This window comes from Megalopta genalis, unplaced genomic scaffold (genome assembly GCF_051020955.1).
Source record: "Megalopta genalis isolate 19385.01 unplaced genomic scaffold, iyMegGena1_principal scaffold0203, whole genome shotgun sequence".
NCBI classification, from domain to species: Eukaryota; Metazoa; Arthropoda; class Insecta; order Hymenoptera; family Halictidae; genus Megalopta; species Megalopta genalis.
This window is the reverse complement of record NW_027476272.1, coordinates 164,475-184,945: the sequence shown is the minus strand read 5'-3', so window position 1 is coordinate 184,945 and position 20,471 is coordinate 164,475. Positions and strand designations below refer to the sequence as shown.

Below are 20,471 nucleotides of genomic sequence, written 5' to 3'. Positions count from 1 at the left end.
AATTTGCAATTTTTACAATCTTTTAACGTTTGTAACTTACCATTGCGTTAAACGATTTCAATGAAATTTTCAGCATGCGTATAACTTACCGAGATCAACAAGACGCATTTTTTACATTTTCGTTAGATTTCATAATATAAACATCCTTTTTTATTTTTAAATAATTAACCTTCATATTTCAAAAGAAGTATTCGAAATTTATAGATTTTATCATTATTAATAAATATAATTAACTAATGATATATATTGAAATTATTTATAAATATTTTATTAAACATTCATTAGTTAAATATCTCGAAGTTCGAAAAATCGGCAAAATCGGCAAAATTAGCCTAAAAGTGATCAAAAATAGCTTCTTCAGATAAGAAAGTTAAACAACGAGAGACTTTTACTTTGTTTTGTCATTCCAAGCATGTAATAGCAAAATTGTAACATTGTCTATTATACAGGTCCCTCTATGATCTAAAAAAAAATTCAAATCGTCTACTCTAATTTTAAAAAAGTTAAAATTGCGCCTTGAGAAGTGTTCGAATGTCAGTGGGACTCACTGTATACATATAGCTGATGGCCGGTCTCGGCGACCAAGGGTTGTATTCGCGAGGCATTTTCACGCCCGGCATCTTTTTCGCCGGCATTGTTTGACGAATACGAGTTCTCTGTTCTTCAGCAAGGGCGAAATAAAGAGCCCTCCCAAGCATTGGCGGATTAATGCGTACTGGTGCCCGAGGCGCGATACAAAATTGAAATCCCTAATACGCTATGACACGCTATGACAAATAGAGCGATTATTAAAAAAAGTTTTATTTGAAAATAAAAACTTTATTTATGGCATTGAGAAATTAATTTCAATAACAGCTTTTCTGGACTTTTGCTAGTGCACAGTCGAATGCATGTGTAGATTTCAGCTAGCGACTTGCGTTCATTTGTCGCATATGCATTGCATTTATATCATTTTACTACATGAAATAATATCACGTTGTTCGTTTCAACAGACAGCTGTTATATTATGTATAAAAAAATAAAATACTACTAATTTATCAAATTTAACCAAAGTAATACATGTTTGCTGGCTTTAAATGGACTTACATCATTTTCATAATTAGTCAATTGTAATAATCATTTAATTTCAATTATGAAATTTTAAATATCATTCGAAATATATTTTCTATTAATCCATATAATTTTGTTTATTAATAATTACAATAAATAAAATAGGAGTCTCGTTTCTTATTTTGAACGTTAAATATATTTATATATTGTTAAACTTAAAATAAGATATTGTTATTATTTATTTACTCTCTTTATGTGGCGGTGTTTTGAAATAGTCATGATGCACAGGCGTTACATAATGTAATAACTGTTTCATATCCTTATATTTTTCGTATGTAACAGATCTCTCGGCATCGCTATACAAAGATGACATTTGAAAACATTAATTCCACTTGGATATCTCCCGCATCACTATACCTGCAGGAAAATTCTTCATACCATCGAATGCCCCCTTTCATGCTAAACAACTTTTGTAGGAACATGTTTTCGATAACTTCACCCTGTAAATATATCCAATAACAAAGGTACTGTAAATAACCAGGCCCTAATTAGTCCCCGTAGGTTCTGCTTTCCCTTGCAAATCATAATTTTCATCAAGGCTCGGTGCGAGCCTGTTTACGATGGTTCCTTCAATTGACTCATTTCCACTAGCTCGGCCTAATCCGCCGCTGTTCTTTTTCTTTTAATTTAACCGAACGAACCGATCCTTGTAAAATCCGTATGACACGACCGGTCATCGCAGGTACACGTGCTTACCTGATAGCCGGCCGCGGTGGCTAATGATTTTCCACGGGAGACGTTTTCATACCTGGCGCATTTTTTTTCGGGTAGTATCCTTTTGTCATTGTTCGTCTTTGCTGATTAGGACGTTCTGTCCTTTAGCAAGGACAGTATAAATACCCTGCCGATGTCAACGGAAACACTCATTCTGTGATCAGTGCAGCAGTGATCAGTGCGAAGACCTCGGCGAATTTTCTCAGTTAATTTTCCCAGTGAAGTATAGTGAGAATTTCTTAGTGAACTAAAATGGAATGGTACGTACATTTTTGCTATATTCTTCCGCGAACATTCTTCAGTCACTTGTTTTGACTAATGTTTTCCGTGTGTCGGGTATAAGAAAGACAATTTATTTTTACGAATTTAAATATTTATAAATAAAATATATTTTTCATCGAGATATGAGTCAACCTCTATTTTGGCCGGATACGGAGAATTCTCCCTAATTGACGCTCGGATAGTGCACGAAGATGGACAAGTCGGGAAGAGGAGATACGATTATTCAAATTTGTAAATTGAAATCTTGAAAATTAGAAAATTTAAATACTAGATAATTTAAAAAATGTACATTTATATATATAGAAATCGGAGAACTTAAAAATCGTGAATTTGTAAATCAAAGAATTTAGAAATTAAAATGATAAGATTTAGAAAATTTGGGAAGCAGATGATTTAAAAATTTGTAAATTTAAGAGTCGGAAATCTTAAAAAGCGTAAATGCAGAAATCAAACAATTCAGAAATCGAAACGGTAAGAACTAGAACATTTAGAAACCAGTTGATAACAATTAAAATTTCAGAAAACTGAAAAATCGTGAATTTATAAATCAAAGAATTTAGAAATTGAAATCTTAAAAATTTGATCATATAGAAATCAGCTGACTTCGAAATTGTAAATTTATAAATCAGAGAATTTAAAAACCGTCAATTTGATTTGAATTGGAATTGGAATCTTAAAAATCAGAAACTACAGAAACCAGATAATTTCGAAATTATGAATTTAGAAGTATGCGCATTGAAACATCGTGCCATTCGAAACGGATGGATCGAGAAATTGCAAGTTTTTCGGAACGGAAAAATGTGTTTAATCCTGGCGTATAGATATTTCCAATCTATTCGCTTATAAAAACGAGTCGTCTACAAAGTTGTCGATTCACCGATAACTATAAAAACGAGCCGCGAGGCTCGAGTAATCGTGTCTCCTCTTCCCAGATTGTCCATTTCTGTGCGTAATCCGAGCGTCAGTTAGGAAGACATTACTGTATCTCCAAACGTTTCTGGAAACTTGATTCGATTAAAGCTTCCGTCGTTTAATATACCGTTTAATATTACATGCATACTAATTAATTGTTTCTTTTCGTTCAGTTCCAGAACTAATACTGAATCCTGCATTGAGTGGGGCTCCATAGAAGGTGGAGAAATCGAGTTCGAGTCTCTGACGGAGGATACTTTGGAGGGAGCATTACAAGTAATAAGGAAAAGCTTTTTCCCCAACGAGAGCATCTGCAAAGCCGTAAATCTGATATCGGCGCCTTGTAGCGTCAGAGCGCTCGAGGAGCTCTGTGTGGAAATTGCTAAAGACGGTGTCAGCATTGTTGCAGTCGACGTCAAGACTGGGGAAGTTGTTGGTGTTGTTCTCAATAAAATTAAGATATTGAGAGATCATCCGATGCCGAGAGATCCTGTAACTAACCCGCGACGTCCGTGTGGGCGCCCACCGTTTCGTCGACATCGCCCGGTCCTCTGGCGACCTTGCCAAAAGAGTTGGCTTGAAAGATTCAAGGATAATTGCGTACATCACCGGGCCAGGGGCTACGTAGATTTTCTGATTGCTATACACAGCAAGATAAATTTATTCAAATATTATAATATTGATTGTATTATGGAGTTGATGTTCCTGGCTACGCTGCCGGAGATGCAGCAGCGAAAAATTGGCGAGGGCTTAGTGTCCGTGTCCGTGGAGGTTGCCAATGCGCTGAATAATGGACAGCAAGTGAAAGTACCGATATCTGACACTGGAATTAATAGCGTGATCCATAATTTTCTGAGCATACCGAAGTTAGTGACTGCAATCATGACTTCCAATTACGCGCAGATCATCGCGAGGAGGTGCCGCTTAAAGGTCTTGGAAAGGATTAATTACAGGGGCTTTCGTTATAGTGACGTATCGTTCCGCAAGAGAATAGGGAAGGAGCATCGTGACTTCACTGTTGTAGCCAAGAAAATAAAGAACTAATCGACGGTTCAGAAGATATCGCAATGTCAAGAAAATTATATTTTATTTAGTATTTGCTTGTATTTAACAGGATTTCTATAATTTCGACCGAAATTGTCAATTATTATCTTCGAAATTATCATCTTTGAAATTATTAATTCTGAAATTATCATTTTCGAAATTGTTATCTTCAAAATTGTTATCTTCGACATTGATATCTTCGAAATCATTATCTTCGAAATTACTATCTTCGAAATTATTACCTTCGAAATTATCCCAGAAATTATTCTAGAAATTATTATTTTTGAAATTGTTATCCTAGAAATTACTATCTTTGTAATTGTTATTCTAGAAAGTGTTGTCTCCGAAATTGTTGTCTTTGGAAATATAATTCTCGAAATTATTATCTTTGAAATTATTATCCTTGAAATTATTGTCATTAAAATTATCATCGAAATGATTGAAATAACACCAATTGGCCAAAATATATTCGCTATGCAATCTCGTCGATGTAACACTTATCAATGAAAAGTGTAGAAACAAAACAATGAAATTTATACTTTTCTGCCAGGTTTCTCGTCGTTTCAGCCACTTCATGAAGGAACGGAGATCAGGCACTCGCGATCGGGCACTAATACTAAATAATCCAAACGGCGCGAAAGCGAAGATTTCACCCTTTGAAATGTATCTAAGAACACCATTCTACAGTTTTTTTTGTTAACAAAGTTACGGTATTTTGAATTTCAGAATTTCATTCGGAAGAGAATCCAAGGTGCTATACGATGGCAAACAAAAATCATAGATCAATACTTTCGGGCTCATTCGAAAGGGGAGACTTCGTTCGTTAAAATAATTGTGATTGCGTTTGCCAAACAATTTTTTGAACCACTCAGATCTATGCGAATATGAGAAATCGACAGGACGGAACCATTTTTATTTACAGTGCAGGGTATTAACGAAATAAAATTTATAAAACAGGAGAATTAAGATGCTACGAAACTGGGAAATTGGACTTCTAAAATGAGTAGAAAAACACCACCCTACGATATTTTTTAACGAAGTTATGGTATTCTGAATTTCGAAAAATGTTCGCCTAGAATTCCACGACCTCAGAAATCACATTAATCTTGTATACTTTTTTTCAAAACTGCTATAAATTTGCAACAAAGTATCGCAGATCAACGTTCTTGGATTCGTTGGAAAGGGAATACTTCGTTCCACAGAATCACGGTGATTTCATACGCCGGAGAAACGTTTCGAACTTATCAGAAGCACGCGAATTTGAAAAATGACCAACAAAGTTTCATTTTCGCTTATCGCTCGAGTTCCATCGAACCATTTTTCGTTTCGTGCGATTTATGGTATAGTGCCGGCCGTGCGTAGAGCCAAAAATATTCGCGCTGAGTCGGAAATGTGATTATCATGTTCGCGCGACCTTTACGAAGGCGGCTGGCCACCCCCGGCCGCCGAAATTCAATTGGTCCAGCAAGTTTCGGTTGATCCAGCGAATCAGAATTTGGTGAAATATCGTTGGCGCACTTGTAACAATGACACGGAGTCACTACAGCTTCAGATGATCGCGATTAGGGCAAATTTCGCAGGAGTTAAACGATTACGCTGATTCTGGCTCGTGAGCACGCGTCGCGACGGATAATTTACGATTTTTCGATGATTTTTATGTCGAAATTATGAATGTCGGACAATTTTATTTCATAATTTTAATTGCTCCTGAACAAAAAATTTTCATCCCCTTTTTATTTTCTGCACGGTGAAACTGCCCCTTTAACAACGACATCCTGATGTTACCCCTTTTTCTTGTATATTTTGCAAATTTATCAGGTATTAAAATAATGCGTATAATAAAATTTGAACTTTTTATCCCCTTTACCTATTTTCTTTTAGAGCGGAACAGCCCCTTTTTAATTGCGATATGTAGATGTTACCCTATTTTTGTATATGTTATCAAAATTCTCATGACATTAAAAAGCTGTTTATAACATAAATTAAATTTTTCATGCCTTCCTTACTTTCTTCAGGGTGAAACTACCGCCTTAATAACGATGTCTAGATATTACCTATCTCCATGTTTATTTCTAAAATTTTACCGTATATTAATAAAATATTTGCAGTGAAAATTAAATGTTTCATCCCTTTTTATTTTTCGTAGTACGAAACTACCCCCTGAATGAATGTGGTATCTTGTAGATGTTTCCCTCTCTGCATAATTATTTCTACAATTTTATTGGATATTAAGAAATTACTTCCAGCGAAAATTAGATTTTGCACCCCTTTTTATTTTCTTTGAGATAGAACTTCCATATTTTTAAAATTGCACCAGATATTAAAAAAATTTAAGATAAAAATTTAAAGATATTAAAAAATTGAATTTCTTTCCTTCGTTTATATTTTTAAGGGTAAAACTATCCCCTCCTTGCTCGAATGATATATATTCGATATGTACTAAATATTCAAAAATATGTTACAATAAAAATTGAATATGTTGTCATTTAAAACAATGCAGTCATATAATGTAACAAATATAAATTTTCTGTCTCGTGTAGAATTTATTAACGACAGAGTATGCTAATCAACATGACAATGAAAGAAATCGTATTTCAAGGGGTTAATTACGTCGGAGAATCTGTAAAATTTTTTCTCCGAGGAATTTATAAATAGCCCGAGGCTATACGAATATTAAAAACTTTATAATGAAGGGATCGGAATAGTTGAATTTTGTGGAAGGGTAATTATTCCTCAGACGAAGTTTGGTTGTTGACAGGAACAGCGATTCTTCGAACGAAATTTAAAATAAAAATTGAAATATCATAAAAATTTTATATTGTTCAACATTGTTGATAATCATATTTTATCAATTTATAATGGTAAATAATATAAATTATAACAATAGTAAGTTCTAGCCAGACCACATAGCTTATGTTAATTTTATAGCAATTACAATTTGAACGACACCAGTTAATGTTAGATTAATACGAATTTTAATTTCAGCAATGCTAATGCGAAAATTTACAGCAATTTGAATTTCGATGATATTAAATGATATGTTATTAAGGAATTTCAATAAAAGCAAAATGTCGAAGAATTTTCAGAGTTGTTGTATACTGTTGATAATCAAATTTCATCAATTTATATTGTCAATTGATTGTACAAAAAATTAAAATATACACGCGAATATTTACGCTAATTTCACGCACTATATTCTCGACATATGTAAATAACAATCTCAATCGCCTCTCACTTCTCAATCATCAGCCGATCATTGAATACATTGATTTTCACTTCTCTCGCATCATTCGATTCCGCAGTTATATCAATTATACAATTTTAATAAAAATAATCCCGAAAATATTATATAACTAATTAAAAATTGTTTCAATTATTGTTTTCATTCGTGATACACTAAATACGTAGCTTTCTCGTTATTAAATAAATGAATTTCCTTGTATATCAATTATGGAATTTATATACATCCATATTTCGGTTTCGTGAAATACTAAATAGAATTGATTCTCATATTATACAATAATTGAATTTTCGAACGTGATAATTATGGCATGGAACTCTTGGGAATTATAGCTGTGTTTGATTATTGAAGCACATTAGCGAGCCGAGAGATGACCAAGCAATATTAATTATAATTTCGAAAGTTTTCTTTTCGAAAGAAAATTACTGCTATATTTTTAGACACAATTTTTTTAACTTTATATTTATGTATATATGTACAAGAAAACTTTAATTCTGAAGATTTCTACTTAATTACCAATGAAATAATTATCAATTATGAATGATTTGAAAATTAAATAAACATTGAGACAATCTTTAACAAAAATGTACGTGTACATATCCATTTATTACTAATGATTTTATTCTCCACGATCTTCATGAAACTTCTTTGAAAATAGGTTTTAATAATTATTTCATATAAGTTCGTAACTAAAATAAATATTATAATTAAAATAAATATATTTATTTATGGAAAATGTTTTCTGTTCTTGATTTTCACGTAACTTCAACCAATGTAATATTTAATTATCATTACACATAAATTCAATTTAAATGAATGTTGAAATAATCGTAAGAATAATACGCGGTTGTATTTGTTTATAGAAGGTGATTTTCTCTCGTTAATTTTCATCGAACTGCAGAGGAAATAATAATAATAATAATAATTATTATGAACAAATTTCATTAAAATGGTTCCCAATTATTAAAAGGAGAATACGTTCGATAATGAATTTCTCCTGACGAATTGCACAGAGATTATTACAACAACAAATGTATATTTTATATAGACATGTAAAATCAGTGGCCTAATCGAAGCTTATCAAACATTCACGAAACCAGTACGAAATAATCCTTGCGCTGATAGCTGGCTCATTATCAATCCATCAAATCCATAATCCCCTATGCAACAAATACGACGTGAACTCGAAAGTCGATCATTCTCTTTCTCGTCGATCAATACCGTTGAGAGTTTCGCAAAATTTTCCGCGAAAATCTCGCATCAAACATAATTCCGCTATTCGAGTTTAGTTAAATGTGAATTCGAGCCGAATGATTTCGCACGATCCATCAAATGATAAATGTCGTCGACTGTAGAAATACTATACATTAAAAAATCACAGCAGAAGCTCAATGATTGTAAGAATCGTTGTAATACATGGCAGAATTCCGATACATGCAAAATACAATTAAGAAGAAAATGATAGAAATATTAGAAACTTGACGAAATACAATAATCAAATATAAAGATAGTAAAATGTAGAAACTATATAAATTCAGTAATCAAATGTAGATATATTCAAATATGGATACTATTTATTATATATTACTATATATATTATATTTATTATATTATTATATTATAATATAGATTATTAATATACAACAAATATAAAATTTACTGAATTTTTGAATTCATGTAGCTTCTACATTTTAGTATTTTTATATTTGGCTATATGTATAAACAATATAAATAGAGCATACGTAATAAATAAAGAAATATTAAAAATATAAAAACTGCACGAATGTAATAATCAAATATAGAAATACTAAAGCCATAGAAACCACTAAAATGCAACTGGCGAATATAGAAACACTAAAATATAGAAACTACGTAAATGGAATAGTCAAATACACAAGAACTAAAAATTTAAAAATTATGAAAGATGCAAAATAGGGGAAAACTATAAAAAAAGACCGGTGTAAGTTGTGATTACGAAAAATATAGAGTCTACAGAAAATGCAATAGTCAAATATACAAGTACTAGAAATTTAAAAATTGTAAGATATGTAAACTGGGGGAAAACTATAAAAAATACCCGCTGTAAATCGTGGTAGTACTAATATAAATGACAAATAAAATTAATAACTAATTACCAATGATCAAATATAGAAATACCAAAAATTTTAGAAAGTGTAGAAGATATAAAATAGGCGGGGAATATAACAAACAATATTATAAATGATAAAATTATCGTTATCATCATTTTACACTTTTAAACATTACACGAAGCAAAATTGTGTAACTTAACAAAAAAAAAATTATTGTGTGTGTATTATACTATTTTCTATATTTAATATACATATAATTGGGTTGATGGTTTTAATCAATCATCTTCTCCTAATAGCATGTAATTACAGTCGCATTACAATATTCATCATACTCCAATCACAATCACAAATGGCGAGTTCTAATTACATTACAGCCAATATCGTATAATATTATATGTACATAGTCACCTTGTCACCGTCCACTCACCACAAACCACATCCAGTCTCTCACGAAATCAATATTAGCTTATAAGAAATTTATATTTCGACAACAGGAAACAATAATACCTCTCATCATATTAGTTTATGTCAATTTAACAGCAATTTGAATTTTAACGACACTAATTAATGTTAGGATAATATGAATTTTAAGTTCGAGAATATAATATTTTAATATATATAATAACATATATAATAATAATTTAATAATATTTTTTGTACAGAACTTCAACTCTCATGCTATTAAATAATATTTTTTGTTCAGGTATTAAAGCTCCAATAATATTGAACGGAATTATAATAACATCGATACGAATTTTATATTAAATTTATGGGATATATGATGCTCAATGTTATATTTTCATATGATATTGTTTAAAATTGTCTCATATTGTTCTTTTTAACAATGTTTGTTATATGACGTACAATGATTATTTATTGATATCACATTTATGAGGAATTTAGATATCAATAATTACTATCGCATAAATAACGATAACTAGATTGTTGCATCATTAAAATATTTGAATAATACAACGAGGAACTCAAATTTCCATGATTTTAAATAATGTTTAATTTATTAGGAATTCCAGGATCAATAACATTATACACAATGTAATCGTACTAAACCATTCTTATTAGGTTAATGCATAATTTAATACGGTGATAATGTATTAAATGCTGCAGCAATAAAAAAATATAAAAAATGTAAATTTGATAATATTATTAATTATATATATTTTATATATAAATATATATATATATAATTAATAAAATATTATTAAATTAACATTTTTTATATTTTATAATATATAATTATAATTATGTATATATATATATATATATATATATATATATATATATATATATATATATATATATATATATATATATAATTATACTATATAATATACAATATAATAATTTAGTATAATATACAGTATAATATATATATGGTATATAAATATATATATATATTATACTGTATATTATACTAAATTATTATATCGTGTATTATATAGTATAATTAAATACATTTATACTGTATATCATACTAAAAACTGTACATTATATATAATATAATGTAATACATTAAATACTATTTCTAGTATTTTACATAATTGCCGAAAGCTGAGTAATTAAATTATGTTACGTTCGCTATCAGCATAGTTATATTTATTGTATTTATTGCATTAAATACATTGTATCATCTTACGCGACATGATGAAAATGCCGCCAAAGTGAAGGCATCAATTCTCTAAATATCATGCTATGTGCTATAATTTTAAATAATTATATTCAGAACATTAATATGACGTTCTTTATGCTGCGGGCGAACGTGTTAAGCAATGATCCAAACGCCACGGGTTGAAATGACCTCGACGGTCCATAAACCAAAAATAATATTCTTCCTAATTGATCGCATTTTTTAATTCGAATCTTAACCGTTAGAAGCGATACGCAATTTCAATGCGTTCCTTTTAACGCTGCCAAAAACCTGTTCCCAGTCACGTCCCACCAAAATTGATATTCCCCGCCGTCGCCACAAATTTCCAATAAACTCGCCGCACCAACAGCGCCGCCGAAACCGAAGAAGGAAAACTCGATCGACACTCGCGTGTTTCCCGGTAACGAATCGTCGCTTTCGCCACTCCAACCACGAGTGCAAACACTACGTGGCTGCATCACCGACACCTTTAGGTGCTGGATCGGGGTGGGGTGGGGGGTCGTCGTTGGTGTTCGCTAAAGGTTGCCTCTGTGTTGTAAATAAACGGCGCGACCCGATCGTACTGAAGATAGAAGCCAATCATCCAGCAGGATTTCTGGTTTCCTTTAGTTCCGTCCCCCTCCACCGCTTTCTTCCGTACCTTATGGAGCATAGCAGTACTATCCCCCCCCCCAAAAAAAAAAATTTGCCGGAAAGCGATATTCGGAGTACGTATAGACTAACGGTCGTAAGACGTTGCCCGCGACCATCGAAACCGTCTTCCGACGGTTAATCCGATACATGGAGTTGCGAAATTTCAGCGACACGGTTGTTTTTATGTTTCTGGTCTCCTGACTTCTGCGAACGGCGGATTACGATCGCCGGATATCCATCTCGGTGGACGTAGAATAAAGCAGACCCGATTTTCTGAAGCTTCGCAGATTATGGTATTCGGAAATAAAAGAATTTCGTAGCTTGCTTTCAAGAGCCTTTTAGAGTGTAACGTACGGAGGATCTTCCCACGAATTTTTTATATTCCCTCCTGAAGGCATACGCCAGGCTGGCGCCAGCCAGCCGGGGATTCATTTGTATATCGCGAGTCGAGTACCTCCGAGAGAGTACGACGACGAACATTTCTGGAGTCGGACCACATAGGATCATCCCCACTACCATTTTTCCACAGAAAAACTGACTATATAAAGGGCCCAAACGCGACCGGGAATTGGGCTAGTTTCGAGTCATTCGTCGACGCGGAAACATTAGTAACATCGAGTTTCAATTCTTCTTCCGCGAAAACTTACTTACAGTTGTAAAACCCAACGCGTAATAATTTAGTTTTTACCAGTTTTCTTTGGTTTCAAGTTTAATCATTTCCACCTCCTGTTTCAAACCAGTAGTTGGTATAACCCACCAAGATATATCTTAACCGCTCGAGGTATATCTTTATTTCTTTTCTAACCCTAATATCAATTTCTCCAAACACCTTATCCTAATTTTAAAGGTAGCTACCCGTGTCGAAATAAACATCGGCTGGTCTACGCACCTCATCCAAAAATTCCAATTACATGCAACCTCCGGCCACCCAAACTGCCTGGCCCTCGGCTCGTAACAAGAGCATGATAAGACGAGTAGTATTGTGGTCATTTAATCCTGAGATAGTAGCGTCTGAAAGCAGAGGAACTTAAATATTTTTGATAAATTATTTTCGTTTAATTTTAAATAGAATTGTACGTGTTTTGATGAAGGGCGAAGAAACGAATCCAACAAGTATAATGATTGAATACTTTCGATTGTTTAACCTCGATATGTTTGCGTTTGAAAGTTGATTACTTAATGTTTCGGACACGATATTGTTACAAGAATTATATCTCTTTTTTAATGTTTATGATAATATTGTTACGGCGACTTGTCCAAATCAAGTGGCTGTAATGTGAAACAGCCCTGTTGTGAACACCTCCTTAAAGAATAATAGAAGAGAGGGGTTGCCACGGAGGTGTGTTATCAACGGACAATCGAAGAGTCGGGATCGGACCGTCGAGCGGTCCAAAGATCTCAAACATAATTGAATTGAGTTGTATTATAGTTTATGTACTTTATTGTAAATAAAATGCCGCGACGCGAAAGAAATGCAGTAATTCGCAACAATATTATTGAATCAATTGTTTTCTCATATAATAAAGCACTCCTTAAAGTAAGTAGAAACATAAATTTTGTTTATTTATTGCACATGTCCTTTTGTATAATAAGCGATAAACAAGATAGTGACGAAATTTAACGTCACAAAAATAATCGGACAGTCCGTAGGTATAGGTGAACTAGTTTTTATCGATGGTATTATGGATAAAATGAAATATTTGGACATTTTTTAAAGAAAATTTAATTACAAGTGTTATAAATATGGGTGTACGTACAGTTTTAAGTTTTATTAGGACAGTGATCCTAAACACAAGGTCAGAATTGTACAGGAATATTTGTTAAACAATTGTCCAAAAGTACTGCATCCTTCTCCTCAATCGCCTGAGTTAAATCCAATTAAAAATTTATGGGATCAACTGGACCACAAAATTCGTACAATACTTACAAAGACAACAACAAAGATAAAACAACGTTTGTTAGACGAATGGAAACGAATTTCGTCGGATTATTTAAATAAAGTCATCTGTAACATGCCCAAGCGATTACATGAAGTAATAAAACAAAAGGGTCAACCGACAAAATATTAATATTATGATAACGTGATTAAAAAGATTTTCATTTTATATAAAATTAATGTAATTCATTCACTGTCCGAATATTTTTGTGACGTTAAATTTCCTCACAATCTTGTTCATCGCTTATTATACAAAAGAACATGTGCAATAAATAAACAAAATTTATGTTTCTACTTACTTTGTATGAGAAAACAATTGATTCAATAATACTATCATAAACAATAAAAAGGAGCAATTGTTCTTGTATCAATATCGTGTCCGAATATTAATGCGAGTCACTGTATATATTCATTATACTCGTTGCATTTGTCTTTCGATGCTCTACAAGAATATCGGTAACAATATACAGAGTGTTGTATAAAAGTGTGCTGGAAACAGGAGTAGTCCTCAGGAGTAGTATCTTTTTTTCAGATACAAATATCAAGCGGATTACGAAAAAAAACCGAAAAAATGGACGTCGGATCTGTTGTACATACGAAAACCACACAATGGAGCGATAGAAAAAGACATATCCCTAGTTAACAATACATATGTAACAATAATTTAAACAATATTTATAATTGATTATGTTTTTCTTATTACATTGTCTATAATCATATTGTTCATAACTGATAATATTCTTTATTACTACTTTAGACAATATATTTGTACTACGTGACCTATAATATTATTTAAAAAAAATTGGTTAAGTAAACATTTTTATCACAATTAAATACAAAAATTACTTAACACGAAGATCGTCGTATGAAATTTTATATTCCAATCATATAATTGTAGTAAAAAATCGTAGGCAAATATTGTAGCTAAAATAGAAAAATATTGACATCCACAAAAAATAAGTACTTGGTCAATGAAAATATATAAAGTAAAATGTACAACTAAAATGTTTAGAATAAAATGTTCAAACAAACTGTTCGATAAACATGCTTAAAATAAAATGTTCAACTAAAATGTGTAAAATAAAGTATTCACAACCAATATGTTTAAAATGAAGTGTTCAAAATAAAATGTTCAACTAAAATTAACATCTACGAAAAATAAGTTCGAAACAATGCTTGTGTACGTCGATAGCGTCTGGTGTCGCATTTCGTATCGACAGCGCATTCAAATTCAGGAAACCTCGAAAACATGAAAACACCGATTTTCATAAAAGTCGCACGAAGTTGTGGATTGTGGCCAACTCTTTGAGCGAAAAGTGCGACGTGTGGCGTCGGGTGTCATCTGTCGAAGGAACGTGCAAACGTCGGAATACAAAAATTCTCCCCTCCACACTCTCGCCGATCCCATCGCACACTCTAACCGCCATTTCTGGCGCGGCTCCTATCGGGTCCCTTATTTCGTCGACGAAAAAATGGGGAGGTGGGTGAACTGGAAGAATGCAGTCTCAAGCCTCCGCGACCTAACCCAGTGAAATGAATTGGAGGATCGTGCCCCGACCGTGAAAATCGACGCCAGAAAAATATTTTCCTGGCCTTCGTGCTCCGGGCAACGAACGATGCCGATCTTTTGCGTAAGCCGCTTCCAGATATCTCGCAGAGTCGCTGAGATCGCTCGGTCCCCGAAAAATTCCGTTGGAAAAGTCGTTCGCCCATCGATAGCAAAGATTTCTCGCAGACGGAAGTGGTCACGATTTTTTTTCTTGCGGATTTTAGGGTCGAAGGTTTAGGTTAGGTGGACGGGTTTTTATGGAGCTTGGTGGATGGCGTATGAAATGGAGGGTTCGGGGTGTAGTGAAAAAAAAAGATTGCAAATTGAATTGATATTTTATATTGCTAGTAATAATAAAATTTTTTATTTCATTAAAAAATCATTCAAATAATTCGACAAATTATTTATTTATTATTGCAAATGATAAAAAAAATATTTATTATGCAAATAAAATGTTATTTTTCATTTGGGTTTTAGAGAGGGACGAAAAGATTTAGAATACTATTTGCGCTGATATACATATGTATACTTTTTTTTTTTTTTTTTTTTTTTTTTTTTTAACGTGGGGGAAATCTGCAGGCCAGACACCCCCGCTCCGCCCGAAGGGCGGAGGGGGGGTAGTGCGGGGTTCGACCCGCTAAAACCCCCACGGCGGCCTAGGGCGCTGGCGATTAACGGGGGAGCCACGGGAACTCTTCAAGAACACGACCGCAGCTCCCCCTCGCCTGGCCGGCCACCAGGATGGAGCGGTGGCCGGCCGCGTCCCGGGGGGAGATTAATCCTCCCCCCCATGAATCATCTTGATTCGGCGGTGCGGGGGACCGCACCCCACACCGCCTCTTCACGACGGCCGCACCAGCGGCCGTCGGGGGCGACGGTTTTGTCGCCCCCACTTTAAAATAGGGCATCCTCGGTTGGCGGGCGGCGGGCAATTAAACCGGCATGGTCCGGTACACCCGCCGCCCGCCTAGTATCAGCTACTCGGGGGGGGGCTCTAGGCGTGGGCGCACACGCCGCACCCCCCGCTCACGGCGACCCCGCTCGGCAGCCTCCTTCTGCAACATTACCTGTTCGCAGAAGGCTATGGCTGCCGCCCATTTTGTCGGGCTCTCCAGCATGGCCCCAACTAAGCTGGAGAGAGCGAGGTCGCCACCAACTTCCCTAGTTAGGACTCGGCGCAGCACTGAAAAGGCGGGGCACACCTCCAGTGTATGCTGCGCCGAGTCCTCCTCCGCGCCACAGTGGTGGCACACCGTCGTCGCTTCCCGACCGATGCGACACAGGTAGACACCGAAGCAGCCATGCCCGGTGAATACCTGCGTCGCACGGTAGGAGAGCCTGCCAAACCGCCTCTCCCGCCACGTGGTGAAGTGCGGCAGGAGAGCCCCGGGGACGCGCTCGGCGGCATGGGAACAAAGCTCCGCATGCCACCTGGCGAGCGCTAGTCCCCGGGCCTGGAGCTCGAAGCCCTCGACCGCCTCTTGCTCCGGCGGGTCCCCCCGAGCCCGGCCAGCGATGCATATGCGCCTATAGACATAGGCGCGCATCGCCGCCTGCAGCTCGAAGGGAATTTCTCCCGCCAGAGCAAGCGCCGCCACGGTAGACGTGGTGCGGTACCCCCGTATGAGGCGAAGGGCCATTTGCCTCTGAAGCCGGCGCAACAACAATGTGCTGCGCCGGCTTGCCCTCACGGACGGCGCCCAAATCGGGGCGCCGTATAATACCATTGACCGCACCACGCCTAGGTATAGGCGGCGCACCATATCGCCCGGTCCCCCGATATTGGGCAACAGGCGGCCTAACGCGGCCGCCGCCCTCTCAACTCGGGGGACGAGGCGGCCGAAATGTGCTCCGAACCTCCAGTGGCTGTCGAGGATCAGTCCGAGATACTTGATCTCGGACTTCACCTCGACGCAGGCTCCTCCAACCCAGATCCACGATCTGGCCCGTGGCCGAGACCAAGGCCGTCCAAACCAGACGGCCTCGGCCTTCTCCGGGGCCACCTTCAGCCCCAGACCGTGGATCCTCGCGACGACGGCTGCCACCGCAACTTCCGCTCGTCGGATGGTCCTCTCGAAGGTGTCCCCAACGGCGACCACCAATGTGTCATCTGCATAGCAGATGAGGGTGGCACCGTCGGGTAGGGAGGCCTTCAGGACTGCGTTATATCCCAGGTCCCACAGGAGTGGTCCTAACACGGACCCCTGTGGGACCCCGCAGTCCACTTCCCTCCGTATCGTCCCGTACCGGCCCGGGTATTCCACCCACCTGCCCCGCAGGTAGGCCCCGATTACCCGCCTCAGATAGGGAGGCACCTGGTGTTCAACCAGGGCCTCCCTAATGGCGGACCAGGGCAGGGTGTTAAACGCATTGACGATGTCTATCGACACCGCCAAGCACACCCCGCCCCGTGCCACGGCATTGTCCGAGAGGGACTTTAGACGGTCGATTGCATCGACCGTCGATCGCCCCTCCCGGAAGCCGAACTGGCAGTCCGCCAGATCGGGGCCAACGCGGGACAGGTGCCTGGCGAGGCGGGCAGCAATGATCTTTTCAAAGATCTTGCCCACCTCGTCCAGGAGGCAAATGGGCCGGTACGCGGAGGGAGAATCCGCAGGCCTCCCATCCTTCCTTAAGAGGACCATCCGACTTCTCCTCCAGAGGTCCGGGAACACCCCGGACCTCAGGAGCCCGGAGAAGAGGCTTCTGAGCCTCTCGCCCAGGACGCCCATGGCAAGCAGCCAGACCCGGCCGGGGATACCGTCCGGCCCCGGGGCAGTATTCTTGCCCCGGAGCCATTTGACTACACCGGCCATTTCCTCCGGCGCGACCTTATACATATGTATACTTAGTGAATAAATTTAGGATAATGTAAATTAAAGGGTTGGAACTTGAGTTCCAATATATCAATTACTAAAGAATTGAATTTGTATTACAAAGTTTCAATTATTTAAATCTCAAAATTTTAATTTTTTTTTTTAATTTTAATTTAAATATTAAGTTACACTTCTGCTTATGTCTACATGCTCCTATGTATTCAATAAATAGATTTTGGCTAGATTTTCTTTCTAATGTAAATTAAGGGTTGTTGACCAAGGTGATAATTACTGAAGGGGTGAATTCGGAGTGCATAGTTAATATTTAAAATAATTTCGAAATATTGATGAGTATTGATTTATTTTTGTCAATAGATTTAAGCTAGAACTCCATTTCCTTATAAATTTAAAGGTCCAGGGTTAATGACTGACGTGTATTAGTTACTGCTGAAGTAAATTTGGGGTGTAAGGTGAGTATTTTAAATTACTGTGAAATATTCACGAATGCTGATTTCAGTCAATAAAGGTCCGGCTTCCCTTTTCGATGTGAATGGAATGGTCGAGGGTTAATGACCGATTGATCGTGGGCAAAGTGAACATTTACAATCATTCCGGAATATTTCTGCATGCCGACGTATTTTTATAAAATCGACTTAGACCAGGTTTGCTAATACATTTCTATTAAATACGTTAAATAAATTTAAGTTAGCTTTCCTTTATTTTCTGAATCAGGGCGCCGAGGCTTGATGATAAAGATATCAACTATTGAAAGGGTGATTTTGAGGTGCAAAATTGACAGTTAAGATTATTCTAAGACACTCCCTGCGCTCTGATAATATTTTCTTGTCTACACGTATTCTGTAAGCAAGGGTTCGAGGTTCCCCTCTTGTACACAAGTTACCCAAAGGGGTGAGTTTGGGGTGCAAAGTTGGCAGTTTGTATTATTTTGGAAAGTTTGTTGATACTAATATTATTTATGTCATGTAAATTTCGGCTGGGTTCTCCTCTTTTTAATGTAAATCAGCTGGTTGCGGGGCGGTGTTGTACATCTAATTTACAGTAGGGACGAATTTTGGGGTGGAAAATTCACATAATTTTCGGAAGCTCGCAGATACTTACATATCTTTATTATGTAAGTTCATGTTGTACTTCCCTTTTAATATAAATCGGGGGATTGAGGGTTGAAGCTTCAAATGTTGATTGCCGAAAGGGTGAATTAGGGGTAGAAAGACATTTCAAACATTTTAGACGAATGATTCATTTCAAACATTTAATTGTAAACATTTTAGTTGTGTGTGTGTGTGTGTGTGTGTGTGTGTGTGATTATTTTAGATGATCATTTTAGTTAAACATTTTAGTGAAACATTTTATTTGAAACGCTTAAATAGAATGTCCTTTTGAAATGAATTTATAAACGCGTCTGAAAATATTATAGAAATTAAAATTTCAGAAAAATTAGAAGTCAGTGATGTTTTTGATGAAGCCGACTTACAATTAGAGAGTTTAATGATCCCTTCGAATGCCCGAAATATCTCTCTTAAGATGGAATTTTGCGGATCGGCATAATGGCTGATCTAATTTCACCGAATTACTCGCGCGACGGATTCTGGGACGATATGGGATTACCAAATCGCGTAATAACCTAATATTTCACCAGACTTCCCTCAGTCACGATGACAGTTTTCCATTCTCCTGGGCGCTTATGCCGCGAGAAAATACACGGGGTCGACACCAGCGCGAATGTTTAAATAAAAAGCGAGCAACGAACGCTTTCGGACCGCTTGTTGCTGATCGAGTATGTATAATTACCCCGACGTTATTGATACTTTTGGACCACGTTCGTAGTGTGCAATTCATTTTATTATTTACTTTATTAACGTCGATCACAGAAGTTACTAGGTAAACTGAAAAGTCACTAGCGAGGCACGACAAAATTGTCCATCAACTTTTAAAATATTTTGACCAGAAGTTTGCATAAAAATGGTTTAGTGATTATGAATAATATAATTTATATTAAATTTTTTAACGACGACCGCAGAAGTTACTAAATCAACCGAAAAACCACTAGCAAAATGCTGAAAAATTATCACAATCAACTACCAAGAATATTCGATTATTTTGCATAAAAATGGTTTCGAGACAGTGATTAATAATTTCTTAATTTTACTAATGCTGACCACGTAAGTTACTTGTTAGATAAACTAAAAAGTTAATAGCCAATGTTATGTTAAGAAATTAGCATAATATTAAGATGATTTATGGGAAGAGCGAATGTTTCAGAAAGTAAGATTTGCCTTTATACATGTACTCACGACTACTCTCGAAAATAGTCTGAGCACGAAAATGGGCACCGGATACATTACGATGACAGTCAGCTCCATCAACCGTGTTACGGCAGCGAGAGAGAACAGGAATGCGGTTAGAATCAGAAGTATCACCAGCTTCAACAGACCTATGATTGCCTAGAATTATAGTTCT

At 36.3% G+C, this 20,471-nt stretch overlaps 1 protein-coding gene across 1 annotated transcript; it reads left to right on the top strand.

The window, feature by feature from the left end:
- Positions 1 to 1,988: 1,988 nt before the first annotated feature.
- On the top strand, positions 1,989 to 20,459 carry LOC143262727 (uncharacterized). Its single transcript, XM_076528256.1, has 3 exons — positions 1,989 to 2,084; positions 3,192 to 3,884; positions 20,324 to 20,459. Exons 1-3 carry the CDS (start codon positions 2,077 to 2,079, stop codon positions 20,457 to 20,459), a joined length of 837 nt encoding a protein of 278 aa, XP_076384371.1. The 5' UTR covers positions 1,989 to 2,076.
- Positions 20,460 to 20,471: the final 12 nt, after the last annotated feature.